Here is a 25067-nt window from a genome sequence, read left to right as displayed (position 1 = left end):
CGGCCGCCAGCGCCGCACCGCGCATGCGCGCCGTTCGCCTCACCTGGGCCGCAGGGCTTCCCACCGCCGCGGCGGAGGACAGCCGCCACCCGGAGGGGAGGCGAGGCGAGGCGAGGCGAGGCGATACGGCTCTTCCTGCCGCCGCCTCCCCCGGTGGGAGCCGCTGAGGGGAGGCAGCAGCGCACAACCCCCGGGCCGGGGTCGCTGGGGCCGCCGCCACCTCAGCCGCGGAGCGCGGCACCTTCAGCGGCGGCGGCGCGAGCGGCGGGCGGGAGGGGGCGCGCATGCGCACTCGGCGGGGCGGGAAAGGGCTGGGAGCCGGGGACCGGCCACGAGCTCTGACTGACGGGCGAGTGGGCGTGGCCGGCGTGCCACGTGGCGCCTGCGTGGCCGCTCCCCGCGCTGCCATTGGGCGGGCGGGGCTTGGGGGGCGGGGCGTCTCTCTCTGTGGAAGGGGAGCGCGGCGGCAGCGGCGGAGGGCGAGCGGCGTCGGGTGGGCCCTGCCCTCGGCGGGCGGGTGGGTCGGTACGGAGCAGCTTAGCAGAGCCGCCCTCTGAGGAGAACGTCCAGGTGACGCTGCTGGGGGTTTCCCTGCGGCTGCCAGGGCTTGAGGAGGGAGGGCAGGCAGGCTGCTTTGGAACTCAAAAGTTAATGTACGGGGCCGTGGCCGGGTGCACCGGGTGGGTAACGGCCAACCTTGTTGGGATCCCTGGATCCAGCCGGTTGAGAACCGTGGCTTTCCTCGCCTGAATCGCGTCAGCCCCTCGTGATCCGGTGAAATCTGGTCGAGCTCTGGTTTTCTAGTGCTGTGCTGGGAATGTAGAGGCTCCCTCATGGACCGCTCTGGTAGCCGTCCCCCTTGCAGTCCCACCGAGGGATTTGATATGAACGGTGTAAGGTATCTGTGGGCTTCAGATGAAATGGAGGGCAACATGCGTAACTAATTATACTGACTTCTCTCACTTCCTTCCGTGTTACTTCCTTCTCTAGAAATGGATTCTGAAGCCCTTAAAAAATACTCCGCATTACATCCTAAACCTCCTGGACTTACTCTTCAGTATGGCACCGCTGGATTTCGCGCCAAGGCCGAACAGCTTGATCACGTCATGTTCCGCATGGGCTTGCTGGCAGTTCTCAGGTCCAGAGCCGTGGCATCTACTATTGGCGTCATGGTTACAGCATCTCACAATCCTGAAGTAAGAACAACCTTTTCTTTAAAAAGAAAGTAGATGTGATCAGTCTGCTGGAATCAAAGCTCTTCCTGGTACCGAGAGACCAGACCCTGAAGGCACTTGGACCCGCTTAAAGCATGTGTTTAGCGTGCTCCTTGCAAACATGATCTCTGGCATGTCTGAAGTTACTTTTCCCTGTACACACAAGCATAATTTTCTCTCATGTGGCAGTGTTGTAATGTAGGAAACTTTTAACACTGGCAAGCTAGGAGTACCCTTGAGAAGAGATGAACCTTTGAGCAAAATCCACAAGTTTAAAAAATAAAGAGGTGCAGCAATTACAAACCAGGCATTTGGACTTCTGCAGCTGTGGAGCATTCCAGGTTATTAGAATCTCCCCTTATGTCATTTTAATGTAAAATAAATTTCATACCAAAATTATAGGGGGGAAGAAGTTGGTTACTTAATATGCTGGTTACATTACATTTCTGTGCTTGTTGAAAGTTTAAATAAACAGCTAAGCTCTTGCTTCCCAGAAATTCTCCACATTTAAAGAAGCAATATGATTGAACCATGTGTCAGCTGTCTTCAAAGAGATTTCATTAAGTTTCCCACTTTTAGGCTTACTATCTTTCACTCTTTTTTTCTTCTAAGGAAGACAATGGTGTAAAGCTGGTTGATCCTCTTGGAGAAATGCTGCATCCTTCCTGGGAAGAGTATGCCACACAATTAGCAAATGCAGAGGAGCAAGAATTGCAGAAAATAATAATTGATATCTGCCAAAAAGCAGCAGTGAACCAACACAAAGATGCTTTAGTTTTTATTGGTAGAGACACCAGGTAATTACAAAATGCTGTAGAGGTATGCTTCCTTTATGAAAGTACCAACGTTTTGTTCAAGGGTGCTTTTGGATGTTGGTCTTCTGCAGCCAGATTATGGGGGTTTTTTATGCCTAGTCTGCTACCTATTAATTTATGATTATAGCAGTAAACAAAAGTTTTCCAATGCTGTTCCTGTATTAGCTTCCCTGATAGTTATGAGAACTTCCTGGTACTGTTTCTGAACAGGATGCTTTATTGTGGGTTTGAGGGTTTTTTTGTGGGTACCACAAGACATCTATGTGTGTTCAGCAGTTTGCTTGTCTTTGCTATTCTCTGGGGTGGTGGCTTTCAAACCGCTTTATTGGGAGGTGCCTACAATAGAAAAAGGTATGGATTTCTTCATGTTGAATCTAAGTCTATGGGTAGGAGGTTCTCCCTCGTGTGCTTCCTTCCCAAGTCCATACATAAATGTCTTCTGCAAAGGTTATCAGCTGTATTTGTTGTTTTCCAGGCCAAGCAGTAAGAAACTTTCACAGTCAGTAATAGATGGTATCTCCGTTCTAGGTGGTCAGTACCATGGTATGTTAAACTTTTCCAATTCTAATCTGATTTAAAGTTTTTATATAAATGTGACTCCATTATGTAGACTTAAAGCAGCAGCCCAGACACCATTTCCATTTTTGCTTGTAATGATCTTTCAGGGCAGCTGCGTGGCTTTTACACAAGGAGGGGGGGAAGGGTTTCATCTTTTCATAACAGAACTTGAAAAATTACGTATGGGTTTCCTGCACTGCATTTGTCTATTTATTGTAGAATAGCAAATACTGTACAACTTTTAAGGAGGAATTAATTTAGTATTCTATTTCTGAAAATTGTGCCTTTTATTTTATGCTAGATTATGATCTGGTGACAACACCACAGCTACATTACATGGTCTGCTGTCAAAACACCCAAGGGCAGTATGGGAAGGCAATGCTGGAAGGTTATTACGAAAAACTATCCAAAGCTTTTACAGAACTGATAAAACAGGTGAATACTGGATGTTGTCTTCTTCATGCGAATGTACAAAATTAATGTCTTCTGTTTGTTAGCCTGTTTGGGTCTGAAGTTTCGAATTCAGCATGCCTCTCGGTGTGGTTTCACTAGGGTATGAGTTCACTTTGCCCCTTCTTCCCTTGTGCTAAGTCTCCCAGCGCTGGGGGGAGTCAGAGGCACCTGAAGATTGACTGTGCCAATGGAATAGGAGCCCTGAAACTATCAGAAATGGAGCCCTACTTTCCAAAGGAGGTGAAAATTCACCTATTTAATGATGGAACCAAGGAGAAACTCAATCACTTATGTGGTGCAGATTTTGTGAAAGTTCACCAGAAACCACCTAGAGGTATGTAGTCAGTAGTTTTATATCTTTTTACCTCCTCTCCAGATCTGAAAGTGCAGGGTCTAGCAATGGCGTATCATCTTCAGATAAGCTGAGCTCCCTGTTTCTTACTAAGTGACTGCATGAATGGTTCTGCTTGTGCAATGGAGAGAGAATTGTACTGCTGGGTTTGGCACATCCCTAGTTTATGTTAGTCTAACATGTATGTTAGAGTACAGTATGTCTCCCACTGGCTGAAATATGTTTTGACAAGCTGGTCTGAATGTTAAGCTGGTGGAGTCCAAAGATCAGTCAGAACTGGCTTACTGTTACTTACTTTACTTCCCTTTGTGTTATCAAGAAACACATGGTGGGCTGGGGTTGCAGACACATTTCCAGGTTCCCGAGGAGCAGCTGGGATAATTAACAGCTTGGTGCCAGCAGACTGACTGATTGACATAAACCAGTGAGGAAATTATTTCAACCAATGTCCTGCAAAGTGCGTAAAAGAAAACCCCTGAACTAGGGGAGCAGGCTAGTTTGGGTATTAGGCTCTTTGAGGCTAAACTGGGTTCTCCATTTAACAACTGTGTACTCACTGCAATGCTAGCTAAATCTGAACACCAAAGTACCGTGTCCTTTCCCCCTTGCCACACTGCTTACGTGCTGGAGAAATGTAGAAGGGTGAGGAGCACAGTGGCAGTTTCTGCTGAGGATGGATGCTTGTGTGTCATGTCTGGATCTGGGCTTTAACTGGGACTGAGGGGAGACTTCTTGGTCGTTTCCAGGCAGGGATGGGCTCTGAAAAGAAAATGTGGTTTCCTAAACATTCACTGAAATAAATGATCTGATTTTTCTGAAGTGCTAAGTGGTAAGAGCTTCCTGTTTAAGGTCATAGTTAAATGTTGCAGTTGCCGTTACCTCATGCTTTACATTGAGGGCCTCAACAGCAGTGGGTTGTATTGTCCTGTATCACTGTAGGCATGCAGAAGAAGAAACAGGCAAGTTTGGGGGTATAGTTTCCTGTGCTCCGAAGGCCGAGGTATCAGCAACACGGGCCAGTTTTCCTGTCTGCTTGTGTACTAAAATGTTTTTTTCCAGGAAGGTGTTAGAGGATGCAGCAGCATGTCCTTTGGAGCTCCCTGCTGAGTTCCTGAGGGACTCTGAAGTCAGCCTAGGGAATGGCCAGCTGCAGTCTGAGAAATGGACTCTGAGGTTAACGTGGCTAGCATCTTAAAGCAAAGCAAGATGTACCTTAACAAAAGAGCAGTTCATTTTTGCGTGGCATTCCTGTGTCAGGTGGTGACTGCTTCCTAGCTATTTCTCTATTGGTGTTAAGCCTGGAAACTTTTTGAGGCAGGTTCTCCTTATGCATTCTGTACATTGTTGTATCAATTGAATATCAAGCAGACTAAATGTGAGGTATTATAGCTAGCAGATCCATTTGTATGTTTTTTGTACAGCTCTGAGAAATCTTTGGTGATGGTTGCTTCAGAGTGGGTTTGTTTTTTCAATGGTAGGGTTTATATGCCACCTCCTGTTTTAAATGCACTTTGGTGATGGCTTCGCTGGCGTGAGGGTGCATGCTTGTCTTGCATCAGGAAAGTGTGTCTCCTGTGTGAAAGGAAGCAAAGGGGAGGTGCATGTCTGTCAAGTGGGAATGGATTAAAATTGAACAGGCCTGAAATATTTCCTGAAGAAAAAGCATTTTTGATGCGAAGGAAAAACAATTAATTCCTACATGTCTTGGAGGGTGAAGTACGTAGCAGCGTTACACCAAGAGTGCACAGCGGACCTGCCACGTGCCAGGAAACACCGGTGACAGGACTCTGGAGCCCTCCTCTTTCCGAGCGTGGTTTGCCTCCATGTCCAGGGGTCCGCAGCGTGCCGTGACCCCGCTCAGAGGAGCAGTAAGGGAGGTCTGGGCAAGCACCCAGTGTCCAGCCGAGGTCGGCCGGCTGCCACTCGCTGCTTCAGGCTCCTGCCTGGGTGTCACTCTGTAAATACTGGCTCACTCTGCGGTACAGTGGGGTGAAAGCGATTCGCTTTGGTCTGTGGGTGATGTGTGTGACTCGGTATGCTCTGCGGTGATTAAGTGCGTGAGAAAAGGGGTGTGTGTTCTTCTGCTGCAAGGTTTTTAACCTTGTGCCATAACTGACATTCAGTGCTTATTTCAAAAATTTAGAGATGAGACTACACACAGTAGTTCTGGGACCGATTTTCATACACATCTGGGGAGAAGGTGTAGCATAATAAATGTTAGAGAACATGCATTTTCTATTAGTATTTATATTTTTGATCTGAATATGCACTTTTCAGTTGCTATTCAACACAGCTTAGTAAAAGCAATGCCTGTTTCAGAGCATTAGTTTTGTGTGGTGTCTGCACAGAGCTAATTTTAATTTCTGCATGAGATCCACACTGGGACTAATTTAAAGATTTTGTATCTTTTTCTGTCTCTAACTTGCATTTGTAACTCTGTGTGCACTAGGGATAGACATGAAGCCCAACGAGAGATGCTGCTCATTTGATGGTGATGCAGATAGAATTGTTTATTACTATAAAGACACAACTGGCCATTTTCACCTAATCGATGGAGATAAAATAGCAACTTTAATTAGTATATTCCTTAAAGAACTTCTTGCCAAGGTAAGTCTAATGTATGGAATGAATGCTGATACTTCAATTGGAATGTGTAAAATAGTCTACGGAAGCTGTGTTAGTTTGTATGTATGCGGTCTCTCTACATCTAACTGAAGTGAACACAGATTTAAAAGAGATCAGTCCTGTACCTCATTGGTATAGCCAAAATGTTGTTTTTACAAGGGTGTTACTTCCGCACTCCAAATAAAAATCTGAGCACTGATACTTAAACCTGGAACCTTTTCTTAGTGGGAGAGAACTTTTCCAGTTTCAGTGTACAAAGTATTGATATTCCATTCTCTTTGATTTGGTATCTTTCATTAATTTTTCATTAATTTTGGGTTCAGTCCTTCCCTCAGCATTTCTGTGAAGCTTTGTGAAGGTTGGGCATTCCATTTGCATGAGAACTCGATTGTGGCAGTTGAGGGGCTTGTATGTCTCAGCACTCCAAAAGTACTATCTATATCTACTGCATAGCATCCTCTCCCTGCAGGGGACAGAGGGAAAATCTTTTCGTTTTCAGAAGTCCTCTTAGACTTGTTGTCTATGATACTAAACCTAGACAAGGTATCCTCGTTTTGTTTTCTTAGAGACCAGCTCATTTCTTACACTGCAGCAGAGAAGGTGGCTGGTGAGGAGAACTTGTGCTTGCCACCAGCCTTTGCTTGCTTTGACTTTACTGCTTGTGTATATAGCCTCACTTAATGCCATGTGTCTGGCCAGTGCACTGAGCTTGCTGAATCTGAAAAAGGGGTTTGAAAAGCCTAAGCTTGGAGAGCTGCTTCAAGCCAACCACAGAAAACATGATATACAAAGACCTGAATAGAGTCTGTGTTGTCTTAAACACACAGAAGTTCTCTATGAGCTGGTACCTCCCATGATGCCAAGAAATTTTAAGTGTCTATAGGAGAATGTATTATGTTTAATAATTCTGATTATCAATCCATTTATCCTACTCATCTGGCTATGTGCCTATCTGACAGTAAAACACTTTGCTTCCTTGTTTGCTCAGGTGGGAGAGACCTTAAATATGGCAGTGGTACAAACAGCATATGCCAATGGGAGTTCGACACGCTACCTTGAGGAAACACTAAAGGTATTCTCCATTTTTTTCCTGGTAGTTTTCTGCAGCTGTTGTTTTCTGCAAATTTGTTTACTTTTAGAATAAATTCCACTGTAATATGATCACTAAGAAAACTTAAACTAGGCTAAAATAAATGACTCTTTCAAACCTGCAGCAGTGACTAAATTTTTGGTAGTAAACGAGATGCAAGAGAGCAAAGCTGAAGAAGTTCTAACCAGCTTTTACTAGTTTTAAAAGAAGTTTGGCAAAAGCTAAGCAAAATCCCTTGTTAACTTCTGGAACAAGTTGAGGATTTTGGCTTTGCAACAATGTGAATCAGTAAAGGCTCCTTGATACTTTGACACTGGGTGTTTCCTTTTCTGCAACAGGGTAAATGTTCACTACAGAAACTGAGCTAAGGTATTATTTCAGTTCGGATAGAAATCTGGTATGTTCCCTGAAACCATAAACTGAACTGGGTTTTTCTTGGTTTGGGGGTTTGTTTATTTATTATTAAAAAAAAAAAAAGCCTTTATTTCCACTTGAGTAAATGAAATCTTTTTAATTGGGTCTGCAGAAATAGTGGATAAATTTAGCTCTAGGGAGTCAGTAGTTGTGAAACACAGTTTCTAGCAGTCTACCCAGGTTGGTGCTTAGTTCCTGTCTACTGAGGGGAGTCTGTAACAGTGTAAACATTCTCTGTATATCCTTTGGCTGCAGGTACCTGTGCACTGTGTGAAAACAGGAGTGAAACACTTGCATCACAAAGCCCAGGAGTTTGATGTTGGTGTTTATTTTGAGGCAAATGGACATGGTACAGTAAGTATGAGCATGCAATGCATAAGATCAACCATTATGTATAATATTTTAGTTGGATTAGCTGGAGAAGGAGGTCTTTTCACTCTCTGCCTACACTTATAAACAAGACTTTTCTCTCCTTGTTTGGGAACAGACTTGTTTCCCTCTTCTGTTTTTATCATAGCATTGCCACCAATTTATCTGTGTTTTATGGGGGGACAGGAATTCATGGTAGCAAATGTTAATGATGGTTATTTGGGCTTAAATGGTAAAAGTTTTTTCCTCACTGCTGCATGTATCCTAGTTTGTGATGTGGGCTGCTCTTCACAAACTCTCATCTTTTTATTCTAGGTATTATTTAGTAAAGCTGCTGAAACTAAAATAAGACAACTAGCAAAAGAGGGGAAAGATGATGAAAAAAGAGAAGCAGCAAAGGTGCTTGAAAACATGATTGACCTGATTAATCAGGTAAAAACCAAGAGAAGCAAATCACTGTGGGGACAGTTATGGGGCTAACCCTGTTTGTCAGTACCTGTCAGGCTACTTGCAGGGACTGTTGGAGCTAGAAGTAGGGTGCCATGATAGAAGGGGCCAAGAAGAAAACAGCAGCAACAGTCTCTAGAAAGATGTAATATTTTCTCATGAGTGGATGCAGAATGCTGTTATCTGGCACAGTCTTCTGGCTTCAGGACCCAAAGAGGGAGTGGGATAGCATGGGAACCTAGTGATAGGATGTGACTTGTTCAATAGCCAGTAATCTTTCACCCAATGTTTTTCACTAACTTATGCAGTACGGGAGTGTTCCAGTGCCCATGGCCACACAGCCCTGGGACTCCCTGTCTTAGCCCACACATTATTCATCTGGGGTAGCATACAACCATGCTTCACAGGCCAGCTTTACGCATCCTGACCCTGGAACAAAGGTGAGGTGCCAGTCCTCCTTAGGAGAGGTGAGGACTAGAACTTGCCCTTGGCAGAGCTGTACAAGTATGCCGGTGTTCTCCTTACCACAGAGTTAGCGTGGTAAGGAGGAAAAACAAAACAACACCCCTGCCAAACTAAACCAACCAACCTCAGCTACACAGAGGCATTTTCACTGTCTTCAGGTGGAAGCTTACTGATCCAATCACCCCTTCGTTTCTTCACTGTTGACTGCTCCAGTGTTTCTTTCCTTCCTGTTAACAGACAGTTGGTGATGCCATCTCAGACATGTTGGTTATTGAAGCAATCCTGGCCTTGAAAGGTCTGACTGTGCAACAGTGGGACGCCATCTACACTGACCTTCCGAACCGGCTGCTCAAAGTTCAGGTGAGTTACACACCGTGCTGGCTCAGGTTACAGCAGTCTCTTGGGGCTCACAGGTGAGCCTATCTGGCTTGCATATATTCAGATAAGCTTTATTTTAAACCTGAAACAGCCCACTAAAGGGCAGAAGTAGGCCAAATAAGCCATGAGACAAGCCAGAGGAGAGACCAGAATTTCAGTTGGACTAAAGTGAAAATATAACTTACACAAATGGTGAAACACTAGCCAACTATGTTAAATGGAAAAACCTGAGCAAAACTGTCCAAATTTTACCTTAGAATTTCTTTAACTTTCAAACTAGAAAAATCCTATTTCTCTAAGGCCCCTGCCTGCTGGGCAGATGGATTTTCCTTGCTGTGCCCCTTTGTACAACATGATTATTCAAGCTCTTACTTCTTTATCTTCTCCAATATTCAGACAAAATGCTTGAGCAGAACAGGCTCCCACATGGTAGCATTCTGTTAGACATAGTTAGGGAGCTCTGGGCTCTAAATTAACCAGAGGAAAGAGTTTAAGCTTTCCAATCTACTGGCAGAAGCTGCAGCTCCATTTCAGAGGCTGGCCAAGGGACCGGCCCTTCTTCCAAACCAAGCAAGACTTGGCTAATATGTGCTGAGCAGTAGCTGAGCAGGTATTCTAGGGATCCCAAAGTGTTGGAGTTAAGCAGAGAACTCCCAAACTGAGCTCTTCTTCAGGCAGCACAACGCATCAAAACCTGAAGTTCCATCTTACCTGTGACCTTTTCCATTCTGCTTTCATCATACAGCTCCAGCACACAAATAAATGGGCTGTTTCTGATGCTGCAGGTTGCAGACAGGCGAGTTATTGTCACAACAGATGCAGAAAGGTGTGTGGTTACACCTCCGGGACTACAGGAGAAAATTGATGCACTTGTAAAGAAGTACAAATTGTCACGAGCATTTGTCCGTCCATCAGGAACAGAAGATGTAGTTAGAATATACGCTGAAGCAGACACGCAGGTGAGAGCTTAAATTGTATATGAAGTGGCTTTGTTAATGTTAACCTTCTGCTTAGCATTGGGTGATGGAGGAAGAAGTATGTTTACATACTCATCACTTAATCATGCTTAACAGGTGCTAAAATTGGAAAAAAACCCACTTAGTGATTACAAAATGTCTCTTTGGATTTTCTTTTATTTATAAAAGAGATGTGTAATGTTCTCACTGTTTATCTTTAAGAGTTAAATGTTTACAAAGGCAGACTTGACACTGGATGATTTTGAAAAGAAAATCAGCCTTCTGAGAAGGCAAGGTTAAGAAGAAAGTTACCAAAGCAGCCCATAACTGCATGATTTTGCAAGAGGCAAAATAAAAATAAAAAAAACCCACAACAACTTTGGCTGCTGTTAAGAATTAGTCCACATGTGAACTTTACATTGACAGCAAAAGCAGTGGTCCTGCTCTTCCCCCTTCACATGCTCCTGCCTCCTTCTTCTACCAGCATGACCACAGTGGCAGAAGATGACTCATGATGACAGAGAAGGAAAACGCGTGCCTTAATATCACATATTTGCTCTAACCTTCTCATGCTGACACCAGTGTAACTAACTTTTAAAACATTCCACAGGAGAACACGGATGCCCTTGCCCATGAAGTAAGCCTGGCTGTTTACCACCTTGCTGGTGGAAAAGGAGCACCGCCCCAGCCTATATAACGATCTACTGCTGTTAAAGTTCATAACTTGGCTTATTTTTTAATATTACTTCCTTTACCATTTGCTAGTGTGCACATACCTGACCCTTCCTGAGAGTAGCAAGGATCAATCAGAACTGAGCAGCATATTATTCCGGTTATTCTTTACCTCTGTTAGCAACTTACCTCTTAATGAGATGCTCTTGCTGCTGAATGTTTCCCCCTTCCCTGCATTTGTCCAGCTTCAGAAGCTGAAGTGACTTAGAGGTGACTTGCTTCTCCAGTCAGTGGCCTGGTCATGCCCAGAAGGAATTCTGTCCCCCACCCAGCTTATTCCACAGGTTATTGTCACCTTGTGCCTGAAGTCCAACTCCCCCATGCTCAGCACGCTTACGGTCACTGCCTTTGACTCGAGCTCTGTTGTGACTGTGCTCCGCAGCAGCTGCAGAAACATCATCCCCACCTTCCCACAGTAACCCAACCATCTGTGGGCTGTGTAAGGCAGAGGCTGGCACTGGGCTGGAGAGTCAGTTCGCCTCACTTCAAGGGGGCAACAATATAATGAAAAAGAACATTTGCAAATAACAACATATTATTGCAATAATATCTTCATTAGATACTTTTATCAAGTTAAAAGTATTGCTTAGAAAGCAATTTGCAGTAATAGTATTTATAATCACTTTTAAGAGGGAAGGGACAGAGACAAGATTGTCTTCTGGGGCCCTGACTGTTTCCCAGCAGCGCAAAGGGGCCAGACCAACAGGATGTCATGTTTTAAATGCACAGGTATCCTCCTCCACATATTTCTGTTCAGGGTACCTACCTCTGAGAAACCTATTTTTCATTTTAGACCTGTATTAACTCCTGGTATAATGGCATTTTCCAGATTGCTAAATAAGCACAAGTTCCAATGGATTAAAAAATAAAAAAGACAGACAAAAATAAACTGGGAACAAATTGAAAAAGTGTGCACTTTGTATTTTTTAGGATTTTTTTAAAGACAGAACTCAAGACAACAAAACACGTACTGTAAATAGTAGGCACCATAATCAATATGAGCCACCAATATTTAAACTTGATTCAGGCCACATCCAGAACTTTTCTCTTATTTACAAATATTTAACTTAAATACAACATTAAGTATTTCATTACATACAAAGTAAGAAAAGAATACTATACAACTGGGAAAGATACAGTATTTCATTTAAATAGTTACACTACATATAAGCTGAGTAGTACCAGTTTGGTTCACGTTTTTATGACGCCTTCAAGAAAATCCTTCTCAACCATTTCTTCTATCTTTTGTCTTGCTTTGCTGGAGAAGGTCTTGAGGTTCTCCATTTTTATGTCCTTACTTGGAAAACAGTTGGGGTAAAGGACAGGGCTCCCTGAGTGTCCAACACATCTGCTTGTGACTTTGCTGTTAAAAACTTGGCTGAGTACATTGAAGAAAGGCAAAAGCTGCTCAATGCTGCGAACAGTGTAGATGGTTAAAAGCAAGTGACCTGGTTCCCAACTTAGTGTTTTCCCTGAGCTGTCCTCCTCCGGGTTTTTCTGTAAATACAGAGAAATGGGAAATAATACAGGACAACACAGAAAAAGCACAGGCAAAAGTAAAAGACTAATGTCCGGTAAAGTATTTTTCTATATTCCGAAAATACTTGTCCCATCAACAAAATACTTGTGTGCTGGAGTGCTTCTTTTGAAGCGGATCTCCTGCTCCTCCTCCCCTCACCGCATTTCGCAGCAGCAGTGGCTGGGAGTGCAGGGGCTGGCAGCCGGGCGGCTGAAGCTAACAGGAAAGCTATGGTGGGCCTTCGAGTCCCCTGCCTCAGGCCAGGGCTGCCCCAAAGCAAGGCAGCCCCCCCTCCCTGGCACCCGCCGGGCTGCCCTGCAGAGCTGCTCCTGGTGCAGCATCCCACTGGCTAACACGAAGAGCCCAAGGTGGTGACAGCCAGTACTGCAGCTGCTCGGGTAGGCTGTGTGCTCCTTCAGCCACTTTCCAAGGCAGACTGGTCTCTGATAACAGTCCTGCTTCACCTGACTGCCAGCATTAGGGACAATAAACCCCAGAGGAAGTTAAAATAGAAATGAAGCATTTTCACTTTGAACCTAGAGTTCAGAGTTTTCAGGAAAGCAAAAGCAGTGCTGTTTTTAGCATGAGAAATAACACAGGTGGAAGCTCTGAGCAAACACCTGAAGTTGTCCTCAAAGGAAAACGCTTCGGTTGCTCATTGCACGTTCTCAGACAACCTTGTTTACACACCTTCCATTTCATGGGGGTGATTTCAAGGGAGAGAATTTCAGGAACCCCACCAGCGAAGGCAGCAGTCACACACCAGACACTCACAGGCAGTGTCAGTACACTGCTGTAACCCTCTTTAGGGTTGTCTTAAATATCTGCATACTAAAATACCTGAGTACTAACATCCAGCTACTTATATGGTGGTACTCTTCACTCACTTCCTTTTTTTTTCCTTTGAGTCAACAAACTATATTCAAGCCTAGACAATAAGGTACTACCACCACTAGAAACACCTTGTTTGGACTGTTACTGACAAACCAGTATGGGAGAACTTCTACCATGAAGTTGGGTTCCAGCAATACTGGTTTTTATTCTGTAAGGAAGGAGAAAAGAAGCACAAAGGCCACATCAAGGAGAGCCACCTCCTGATCCACCTGCCCCCCCACTGCCCTGGTGGGCTGCACAGCTCCTGAAGAGCCAGCTTTGTAACAAAAGGAGAATGAAGGGGAAAGAACAGCAGTGGGAGCAGAGCATAAGGTAAGGATTACTGACTGCACAGCCTTTGAGCAAACATTCTCTGCAAGAGATGATACTTTAGCAAACAGTTTTTGCCCTTTAAATGAAGCAACTATCATCTGCAATTCAGGAGCCTACATGACATCCGTTTCACAAAAACCAATTAGGTTAAAATTAAATAGGAATGTATTTAGTATTTTAATCTGGTAGTTAGGCTCCCTATCACAGGAGATTATTATTCTAGCTCTACAAGTCTCAAGAAGAGAAAGGCACGTAATGAACTAGAACAAAGGGAAGACTGAATTCCAACACAGAAAGAGTTGTTGATGCCTCCTTCTTCTAATGAAGCTACTAGTTTTTAAAGCTTCTCCTTGAAAAACTTCACACTGGATTCACAGAAGAGAGGCTTTTCAGTACAGGTTCTCTACTGTGCTCAGTGTTACTCAGCGGTGAGCACAGACTACCTCCAGCACGCAGCGAGTGTCAGTGTTGCACAGCAGCCAACCAAATGGGGGGCACGTGCAAATACTAATTCTCTCTCTGAGCAATGAAATACAATCCCTCCAAGCCATTTCCTCACAGCAGTATCTGCTAAGCAAACACCACTAATTCCTCAAATACTTAAAACAACAGTTAATTTGACAGAGACCGATTAGGGATTGTGTGTTTCACATCTAAGAAATAATTTTCTTATTTAACTTTATAATGATTTGCAATCATAATTCTTCTTAGAACTAACATTAACTTTTTGTAATCTATTTCATGCAGGAAATCAACTTAAAAATAAATTTTTAAGTTATCTATAAAAATAAGGGCTCTCATGATTCTTTCACTTCAGAAAAAAATCTCTCAACTTCATCCTCTAACAAGACTGATCTCTCAGTTCTCACTGAAAGCTAAATACTGCCCAGGGCCTTGAGGTGATGGTATTATTATGGCGAGCTTGTTTCACAACTCAAGCATCAAAGGCCACCCTCACCTGATGCTTGGCCATCTCCATTCCCTCCAAAACCACCGTCTTAAAGTCCTCCTGTTTGTCCTGTGGAAGGAAAGAGGAGAACTTTCAGACTGCATTTCATATATCAAAATAATACTTTGCCATGAAGGCCATGCAGTTGCTTGGTTGGGTGCCATGCTTCAACTAGAAAAATCACCTGCCCCAAAGAGTCCGTGGTCCACAAATGGCAGACTCTGGAGCTAGTGTGGCCAAGACACTATTAGACAATAACAGCACTGCCAGTTTCTTCTGTTTATTGCCAGTAGTGCCGAAGGAGGTTTTTAGGCACGTTTCCTTCAGACAACAAAGCCTGAGCAACACCATACTACATGAATCTGAGCATTAGTCAGAGCGCCCTGAAGGAAAATTAAGACCCACTGGAACATTTTTCTCAGAAACAGTTACTTTCTAAGAAAAACCCGCAGCTACATGCAACAGTATTTTCCTCTGCACAAAGAAGAAATGGCCTGGAAGTCAATATTCATTACCTCATGTTTATCTCATCATCATACCCCTAGCTATGGTTCACAGTGTGCAACTGCTGCCGTGACTAGGGGGTTCCAGAAGTTCCAGGAAGTTTTCTATATTCTTGAAGCATGCTGTGTAGAAGTCCTGACTTCAGGCATCTATCTCAACATACAGTACTTACCAGCATGTATGTTTTATGCACCCTATGTAATTTATAATTCACGCAGAGAGATTATTTGGAGTGTGACAACTCCAAAGTGACAACTTTTTAACAGTTATAGCACCCTACATTGAAGATCAGGGTTAGAGACTATGCCTGACTGGCAATCAAAACTGATTATTCCTGCGAGAAGAGAAATTTAGTCTCATCTTCAGTTCAAAACCCAATAAAATAAAGAATGCAGATGTGCTTCAGATACTCGTTTTACTCCCTGTAGTTGTGAGCCTTGCTTGAATAGTTCAGATCTGCCTGCAACAAAGTTATCCCTAAATTTTATGTAGCCACTTGCATGTCAGTAGTAGTTTCTTTACTCAGTGAAAACATTCATTAGAGATTGTAAATGCAGTAGCTACAACAAGCTGACAGTGTGTCAGCCCTGACAATGCTATCTATTTAGAGGGAAACCCAAGAATGAAACTTCAAAGCTTTCTCCCATATGGCTTCGAGCTTCCTCCCTGTTTCCCTGGCCCACCCAGCAACCTTCCCCAGTATGGTGTCTGCCCAGGGGGGCTCTGTCCTCACAGCAGGAGCAGCAAGTGTTTGACAGCAATTTTCTTACTTTATGACAGCAGAAGGAAACTCCCTGGGACAGGGCTTGGCCAGCTTCCACCAGCTTCATTAGCAGATCAGGCCTCCAGCCCACCCAAACTACGGTTTTAATATAACTCATGCACCAACATAATGACAACCCTAATTCTGCTCCCACCCTACAAACTGCACAGCCGAGATTTCGGTAGAACTGTTTCTACTGCTCTCTGCCCTCTTCCATTCATCATAACTGCTTCAGGGAAGAAACTCAGCCCTCCCTGGCTCTACAGAGTCTCAAAACACTTGGTTCTGTTATTTCTAGGAATGCAACAGTTTTCTAAATATTTAAATGTGATTATTATTAACAAAAATGCTTTTCTACTTCAAAAGGTAGCTAGTTATACTAGTATCTACATATATGACTGGCTATCTGAAAGTGATTTTATGTTAAAATGTATTAAGACACTGAAGCATGTTTTACTTTTTACTCAAATAATACAAACAATACGGTTTATTGGAAACTCCAAAGTCACTGACCATAGTAGGTTTGGGGATTTTTTGCTGTTGGTTTGGGGTTTGTTTTTGTTTTTTGTTTTATATAACTACATGTGGATTTTGCCTGATGCTGACTTGAGATTACTCCAGTGGGAATCTCCCACACCAGATAAACTCCTTTCCATTCTTCATCATTTAAAAAAAAATCCAAAAAAAACAGTGCTATATGTTACTGTACATGACAGTTTTCAAGGAGAAGCATAACTGGAAGAAAGCAACATACCTTTGCTTTTTTTCGCAGCAGTTTTGCTAGACGGACCACATACGGTTTGAATTCCCTCTGATGCGTACCCTGTCTTCGTACTTCTAAGCCTGAATCATCTGATGCTTCTGGAATAAAAGCCCAACGATACCTGTCATGAGATAACACAAGCAGACGTTATCCTTACTGAACATGCAGGCTTTTCTGCTAGATCTAAAAATGTGAGTGGATGAGGAAATCTAGTTAAGTATCAAAGAAAGAGTGTGTGTGTGTGGGGAAATCACAAACAAAACAAAACCAAAACCAACCCACAAAAAACACATCAGACTTTGATAAGAAAGAATAGGAAAGGCACATTCTGAAAAGCAGGAAGTAACATGGCTGAGAATGTAGCATTGTCTTTTTTCCTTTAGAGTTTCTTAAAGTAGTTAAGGATTCCAAGAGCAAGATAAGGCAGAGAAGCTTATTTAAGGATTCCAAGAGCAAGATAAGGCAGAGAAGCTAAAAACAGTAGTATTCACATCTTCATTGTGTGCAAGAGAACCGAAAGCAATTCTGAATTATAAAATAAGTTACTTAAAAAATTTTGCTGCACATTTGCAATGCATACTATAACACACAAAATGTTCTCATCATTATACCATGTTGATAACAGAAACTAATTTATTTTACCTACTCATAGGCCAAAGAGACCAAGTGGACCATCCCCTCCCACCCACCTTGCTGCACTGCAAGGACTGGCTACTTGCATTATAAATTATAAACTATAAAGGAAATCAAAGTTTCTGTCCTTAAAGCTTCAATCCAAGCCTCCATGAGAACACCACAAAAAACACTGTGATTCAGCATGACTGTTGTCTTTCCAGAAATGCACAGCAATGACCTAAATAAAACCAGGTTAGCTAATAACAGAGATTAGGACAGCTTGGAGAACTGAACAAGAATTATGAGCCAAGTCCCCAGAAAAAGAAAAAAAATAATATGAAGAACCCTTCAAGATTAGCTTTAGATTTAGAAATACTACAGGGCGCAAACTGACACAGTGTGTACAAGTCCTTCCATCCTCTATCCCACACAATCATCTTTCAAGTAACAAGATAATTAAAGGTGACCAAACGTCTACAGAGCTGTGCCAGGGCAGCAGCTCTCACACGGTCACCACTGCACAGTGTGAAGGAAGAGATGAGATACTTTGTTTTGTCCTTGGTGGCCTCTCATTTCTAGGGTCTTCAGCAAATGCCAGTTGTTTTGCATTCATTTTTTCCCCAACAAAACAGGATTGCAGAGGCACTGAGGAAGCAGTTGGCACACATGAACACTACCAACCAAGAAAAACCTATGGGGTCCCCTTCACAAGCAGGTTTGTTGCAACATCTTCCAGACAGATCATGCAGGAGTAATAAGTGAGTCATGCTGAGATGACATGTAGTCATCTGATCTCATGCATTAGTCACTGAGACATGTGGGCTTATTTTGAGTTCTTAGACATTACTGCAACTAAATACTTTAAATAATAAATACTTTAAAAATAAAATACTTGAATAAATCACTATTACTGATTAGCTCACAAGTGTGGAGAATCTCTTGCCACAGGCTAAATCAAACCAGCTTGAACTCATTTGGTGTGTAGAATCATTTGCTCTGTGGGCCACTCTGACACTGGGAGGGAATGAACTGTGGGCTGCACTGGGTGGGTGAAGGCCAGAAAAGGAAAGGAAATATAGGAAAACAAAGATTTTTATACACTAGCATGGACAAACGTCCAAAAACTTAAGTGACAGTGTCTTCTACTCACATCTGAAACTGAGGCAGGTTTTCAGATGGTAAAGCTAGGGCCAAGTCCAAAAATTTGCAAGCAGACAAGTACAGGTTCAACCATCTCTGGCTATTGTAGGACGTGGAGAAACCATTGCCACCTGTGTACGTCGTCTCCAGACCAGCAACAGATGGGCCAGAAGTTCTAAAATAAATTATACCAGGCAGGTGAGTTATAACAGCCTTCTGCCACTATGGGAACATCATCTTTCTGACTTGCCTTTACAAACACACAACTCTTTTTTACCAACTTAATCCTGAATCCATAAATCAAACCAGAACATTGCAAGTCTGTGCTATGGGTAGGGTTTTGTATGTCTATATATATATGTGTGTGTATATACATGATAAAATGGTAATATATAATAAACATGTTAAACTGCATCTCATTCCCATCAGACGTCCAAATTAAGAGAAAGTGAGAAATCTGCCTTTACTGCTGGCATTGACTGAAATCAGATCATACTGTGTGGAAGGTAGATGGGACAGAAATGGACAACAAAACAAGAAAAAATATCTACCTCATCTTTATGTCTTTCTAACACTAGAAAGAAACCACATTTTTATTTAGACAAAAAAAAAAAGTGCATCAGTAGTATTCGAAGTAAGTGTACAATACAGAAAAGCTATAAAGTCATGCCATGCATATTTTAATTGCAGAAGCAGTATAATTTTAGCCAGGAAGACAGAACTAATATACTTGTGTAGCATAATTTACCTTAGTGGTTTATGAGCAATCAGTGGGATTGTTTTTGTTTTGTCCTGAAGAGTATGTCCTGTTACTGCAGTCAGACTGAACTACTCTTTACTTATCCTTCTCATCTGAGCTTGACAATTCTTTCTAAGACAAATTATTTTAAAGAATGACTCAACTGCCCATCAGTATGCCAGGAGACTATTATCATGTTAAACAAGCTGGAAGTTCGTAAGTTTACCTGGAAATGTCTTCATCAGCAGTGAGCTCCTGTTCCATCAGTAAAAACACTTGTACCTGAAGATCAAATGCTACATTTTAATACCATTTTTTAATGGACTGTGACTCAGGAAAATGCTGTAGGGAGGCCTGAGTAAATAAGCCTTAGAGGAACTCTTTAGGCCTTTATTTGCATTCCTGAATGATGAAATAACCCCCTGAACCATGAATAGACACTGGCACCCTAAAGCTCTTTCATCCCTTACATATAGGCTGAGTAGCACAAGGGCGATAACAGTCTCTTTTACGGCCAGGAAAGCTCTCAGAGGCTAATCCACTCCTTAGAGAGCAAGACCTAAAGGAAATGAGAATAAAGAATCATGTAATGGAGCAGTCAAGCTCAGGTGTGAATTCCCAGAAGTAACACAGTCCTGTCCACTGAAAGTAGTTCCAGGACTGTGGTAGCTTGTGTAAAGGCCAGTGGACAGCACAGGAATCAGAGGGTTACATTAAATAGAATGGGTTTCCTAATACTTATGCTATTGACAGGCTCCAAATTAAATGCATTTATTGCTAAAACAATGCACTTGATCTTTAAAATACTTTATATAGCTTTTCTCCTTCTATTGCTTAGATCTGTGATTAACTAAGGGCTAGGTTAGGTGCCTACAGATCCAAAAAAAAAAGTGATGGCAGTGATTCTGATTTGCAATCTATGTTAGCCAGTCCCTTGGGAACTCCTTGACTAACAGGCTAAACAGACCACAGGATGCACCAACCACTCTCCTCCATTCCCATTGCCAAAGCTGAAACCCAAAAGGGCGCGTCAAACAGCCAACACCAGAGACTCCACAGGTAGCAGCTCTGAAGACAGATGTTTATACTGTCTTGTTATGCAGAGTAAAACAAGAGAAAGAAGAAAGCTGAGTTGAGCCTTGAATAAATATAGTTACAAAATTTCAGCCACAATGTGATCTGAATGACCATCAACTGCCAATACAACACGGATTCTGACTCCTTCTTTATGTGGCTTCTCATCCTCATTGCTGGAGGAAGAAGGCTGAATGACCAGGAGAGTAGAAACAGGGAACACTGAGCAGAGCAGGAGTGGGAATGGTGGAGAGGGTACAGGTACGTAAGCAGAAATTGAAGTAGGAGTCAGTAGGGAACAATGAAAGAAAATGCAAACTTAATTCAGGAGACATCTGAACAGCTTAAATAGCGTAAGACAACAGATATTCCATTTGGTTGCAAAAAATGGACATCAGGACTATGACAGCTTTCAATTTGTGTCCATTGCACATTTACATGTACAATATCTAGAAGATATTTTCTTAAAAATGTTGAGGAGGAATAAGGTTGTGTCTCAAATTTGCACCAGTCTTCCAAATCCTGAATGCTAACTGCAACTCACCAGTTCAGTGATCATGGTTGGCCAAAGCGAGGTAAGGTGTTGCGGAGACATTCTTAAAAGCAATACTCTGAAAAACAGGAACACTTGGGAATGAAGGGTGGGCACCTGTGGCAAACGGAGACTTTCTACCAGCCTTTCTGAAACAAAAATCCAAGAAGATTTCCTCAGTTCAGAATAATTCCAACTAGCATTTTCTCCTTCCCTCATTTACTTTCAGTTTTTACTTTTAAAGTATCTGCCACATTACTGTTTAAGTACTTTGCTACAGTTTTATTCTGTCAACATGAAAAATAACCACTTTTACGAAGCAACAAACAAAAGCAAGAAACCTCAAAACAATGCAGTTGCATATTTTGATTGAAGTTCTACACATAAATGCAATAGTGCATCTGGGAGTTTTGCTTATCTTATGCAGAGTTTCACCCGTCACAGCTAGGATATATTATCATTATTAATAAAAGACTGCATCATCATGGTACATGGGATATTACACAGGGACAATACACTCTTGTTTAACCATAACCACCTCTATGCATTCAACATATACAGACACAGATAAATAAAAAATTTTTCAGTCAAACCAACACATGCACTTCCCAGTCCAGACCAGTAAAACCACCTGATATCTTGAACATAGTAAACCCAGCTACTGACTTGACTGAGGAGAAAAAAAACCCCCAAAACCAAAAAACAAACAACTTCAAAGAATAAATCCTGGAACAAATGAAACAAGACAGATGATGTTATTGACTTTCCATATAGAGGAAGAGACCAACGTGTCCACCTTGGTAGCACTAAAAAACAATATATCTAGAAGCTGCTGCTGTAACTATTTGCATAATCTTAGAATAAAACTAAGCAGCTCCCATTCCCAATCATGTAATGTAAAAGGTCACTAGAATAGATACTCTTCAGTGATAAATAGGACAGACAAACAGAGCAGCAGAAAAATCAGCTAGAGCAGTCAAGAATTCAAAACTTCAAGGTCAGCCTTTTCATTTATCCCTAACTGATAGGTGTTTATAGCTCGGATGTTCATGTCAAAAGGCACACTGCAGGTACCCAAGGACATTGATCAAGGTATAAAATGACAGATCAGTGAAATAATCTGGATAAAAGTCAACTGGTAAATCACAAAGTCTGTGTAGTTAGTTTGTAATTGTTTAAAACTGAAAATGTTTTAAACAATATCTGCAGAAGCCTTGCATCCAGCCATGGAAAAGGTACTGCACACCGATATTCCATGGGACAAGTTTATCCACTGTTACCCTGTCATACAAACATTCCTCAGTTAACATCAGAGTCCAGAAGTCCACTAGATGATATGGTTTTTACTGACCTTGTATGTCTGGAAGGTATTTCTGGTATTGGTCTATCTCGCTACTAAAAATTGCGAAAGCCAGTCTCTTCAGGAGCATAGCACGCTGTTCCAGCTCTGCGTCTCGATTAGCAAACAGATTGAGAGAACTGCTCTGAGCCACAGCCACTCGTGCTGAAAAAGAAAATGCATAGTGCAGAGACAAACTGCAAAATTTCCCTTCTGTTTCACTTTAAGGCACAAATAACTCTTACTTTCATTGCATTAATATAGTTCAAAAAACAGATGTTAAGATGATGGATGTTCTGCAATTTGTATTTTTAACCACAGTGATTTAAAATACATGTTGAAAGAAAATTTGCAAGCATACACAATGGTGCCTGGGTTTGGGAGCTTTTGGGAGGGAGTTTAGCCTTTTTTTTTTTTAAACAAAATTTGTAGGTTTATATACAGTCAGAAGTTTGGAAACTGCAGAATCAATTTTTCCTTAAGCAGAGTTACTGTCAGGTCTTTTAAAAAAAAAAAACAAAACAAAACAAAAAAAACCCCCAACAAACCAAAAACAAACACCCACCTCCCCTGCAAAAAACCCCAACCAACAAACCAAAAAACCCAACAAAAACCACCCTCACCCTCTCTGCTCAGTCAACTTTGCCATGTAGGCAAAATTCACTGTGTGCCAGGTTGGTCTCAAATTCTTTCACTTCAAGTTATCTTATTTATGGATCTCCAGAAACAAGTAGTTCAAGAAAACATGAAAAACATTGAATAAATCAAGCAGATTGAAATAAATGTTGAACAAATGTTTTCTTTGAGATATTTGTTTTCCCTTTTTTTAATGTTTCCCTTGGAGAAAAGTCGATACTACATCAATAAATACTTACTCATCAAATCTCTGAATGTGGTTTTGTCATGTGTCATCAAATTATCCATAATAGCTCTCCAACTAAAAGAGGAAGATTGTACACAAATCAGAAAAGCAAGAAAAAAAGCAGGAATTTACAGAAATATTTAAGGAGCTTTTTTTTCTCTTAACTCAGGCTAAGGCTTCCAATCCAAGCTATTTTCTACATAAGTACCATTTACTTGGTGCAATTTGATCTGAAACTGTAACTGTATTTTTTGAATGCCCTTCTCAAAGAAAATAAGGGATGCCACCCAGAGGGCCCTTGACAGGCTTGAGATGTGAGCCCGTGGGAATTTCATGAAGTTCACCAAGGCCAAGTGCCAGGTCCTGCACATGGGTCAGGGCAATCCCAAGCACAAATACAGGCTGGGCAGTGAGTGGCTTGAGAGCAGCACTGAGAAGGACTTGGGGGTGTTGGTTAACCAGAAGATCAACATGACCCAGCAATGTGTGCTCACAGCCCACAGAGCCAATCGTATCCTTGGCTGCACCAAAAGAAACGTGACCAGCGGGTCGAGGGAGGTGGTTCTCCCCCTGTATTCCACTCTTGAAACCACACCTGCAGCACCGTGTTCTGCCCTGGGGCCCCCAACATGAGAAGGACATGGACCTGTTGGAGCAAGTCCAGAGGAGGGCCACAAAGATGGTCAGGGGGCTGGAGCTCCTCTCCTGTGAGGACAGGCTGAGAGAGTTGGGGTTGTTCAGCCTGGAGAAGAGAAGGCGCCGGGGAGACCTTACAGCAGCCTGCCAGTGCCTCAAGGGGGGCTGCAGGAAAGATGGGGAGGGACTCTTTATCAGGGAGTGTAGCGATAGGATGAGGGGCAGTGGTTTTAAACTGAAGAAGGGTAGATTTTGATTATATGTAAGGAAGAAATTCTTTAGTATGAAGGTGGTAAGACACTGGAACAGGTTGCCCAGAGAGGCTGTGGCTGCCCCATCCCTGGCAGTGTCCAAGGCCAGGCTGGATGGGGCTTGGAGCAACCTGGTCTAGTGGAAGGTGTCCCTGCCCATGGCAGGCAGGTTGGAACTGGAAGATCTTTAAGGTCCCTTCCAACCCAAATAATTCTATAATTCTATAAAATGTTAATCACTTTTCTCATAGAAAAAATAAACTTAAAAAAAAAATCTCACAATTGAAAAAAATAGACTTGTGCATAGAACTATACCTTAGGTAAGCAAGTTTCACATTTCATGTGATAATCTAAAACACAGAACATCCCCTTTATTCCTCTCAACAGAGATCTGCTGGGAAATTTTGGTCCACATTATACATCCTCTTGTGTAATAGTATACATAAAATTTGTAACAGCCATCGCTATAAGCAGGAAAAAGAAAGTCTTACTGGTTAACACAGGAAGCATCCATCTGGAAGAAACTGGAATCCATAAAGAGGTCAAATGCTTCCTTTTTCCATGCCCTCCTTGTATACTGATACCCACTAAGACTGCTTAATAACTGGACACAGGCTCGATAACTGGATGCATTGTGAGCACTAAACAAAAAAAAAGAAAAAGTCAACATGAAACAATTTTGAATTGCTGCTTTATAGTAAGTTTGATAGACATCTAATCCTTATCATGCCTGTTTCAACTTAGGTGTCACCCACCAAGTTTCAACTGGTTGTAGAGATGCACATCAATTCAATAAATTGTAAAGATACCTGTGATTACGGAGGTAGGGAACAACATAGTGCATAATATTTACAAGCAAAGGAATAACCCTCTCTTTTTCATCACTGTAGAAAACCATATCCAAGAGATGAGCCAAAACCTATAAAAGGAGAGGAAGGTATGTTAACATGCACTCTCAAATTGATTTTTATCTACTATTCAGCATCAAATGTATCATGTCCTTCACTGAATGTTTAAGTTTATGATAGATCTAATTTCAGGTACTATAAAAAATCCAGAGTATAAAGATCCCACCGTTTTTAAAACAGAGGTAAAACCACAGAAGCATAAACTCCTGGGCAAAGCATTCTACAGAACAAGCTAGAAACAAACAACAAAAAAAAAAAAAAAAAAAATCAAAGATTGACTGTGATTATGAGCAGTAACTAACACATACCACTAATAACACACAAAGTTTGCCACCAAAAAAATTTGCTATACTACACATCTGAAAAGCCACGCTTTACACCTCGTCCATCTCACTGAAT

The 25067-nt window shown here is 42.2% G+C and overlaps 2 protein-coding genes across 6 annotated transcripts in view; one reads left to right on the top strand and one right to left on the bottom strand.

Annotated features, from left to right (window-relative positions):
- Positions 1-479: 479 nt before the first annotated feature.
- PGM3 (phosphoglucomutase 3) lies at positions 480-11776 on the top strand. Of its 2 annotated transcripts, none has more exons than XR_007508260.1 (13): positions 480-570; positions 991-1196; positions 1827-2011; positions 2505-2572; positions 2889-3022; positions 3179-3374; positions 5842-5999; positions 7006-7089; positions 7777-7875; positions 8206-8322; positions 9040-9162; positions 9926-10139; positions 10747-11776. XR_007508260.1 is itself a non-coding variant. In XM_049818307.1 (13 exons), exons 2-13 carry the CDS (start codon positions 993-995, stop codon positions 10831-10833), a joined length of 1629 nt encoding a protein of 542 aa, XP_049674264.1. In that variant the 5' UTR covers positions 480-570; positions 991-992; the 3' UTR covers positions 10834-11776. The 2 variants fall into 2 exon arrangements, 1 of the variants encoding a protein (XP_049674264.1); XM_049818307.1 differs by having other exon boundaries at positions 9966-10139.
- Positions 11764-25067, bottom strand: part of DOP1A (DOP1 leucine zipper like protein A) — a 69991-nt gene continuing 56687 nt past the window's right edge. For 3 of the 4 annotated variants that reach the window (XM_049818303.1, XM_049818301.1, XM_049818304.1), the window contains 10 exons: positions 24570-24679; positions 24252-24401; positions 22887-22948; positions 22024-22176; positions 20685-20821; positions 19293-19348; positions 18338-18502; positions 16564-16693; positions 14552-14611; positions 11764-12365 (listed from right to left, as the gene is read on the bottom strand). In XM_049818303.1, the coding sequence (XP_049674260.1) occupies positions 12060-12365; positions 14552-14611; positions 16564-16693; positions 18338-18502; positions 19293-19348; positions 20685-20821; positions 22024-22176; positions 22887-22948; positions 24252-24401; positions 24570-24679 (1329 nt within the window). In that variant the 3' untranslated portion in view covers positions 11764-12059. The remainder of the gene's footprint in view (positions 12366-14551; positions 14612-16563; positions 16694-18337; positions 18503-19292; positions 19349-20684; positions 20822-22023; positions 22177-22886; positions 22949-24251; positions 24402-24569; positions 24680-25067) is intronic. The other variant, XM_049818305.1, reaches the window with a different exon arrangement.

The sequence above is a fragment of the Accipiter gentilis genome, chromosome 15 (genome assembly GCF_929443795.1).
Source record: "Accipiter gentilis chromosome 15, bAccGen1.1, whole genome shotgun sequence".
In the NCBI taxonomy this organism is placed as follows: Eukaryota; Metazoa; Chordata; class Aves; order Accipitriformes; family Accipitridae; genus Astur; species Astur gentilis.
This window is presented reverse-complemented; position numbering and strand designations above follow the sequence as displayed.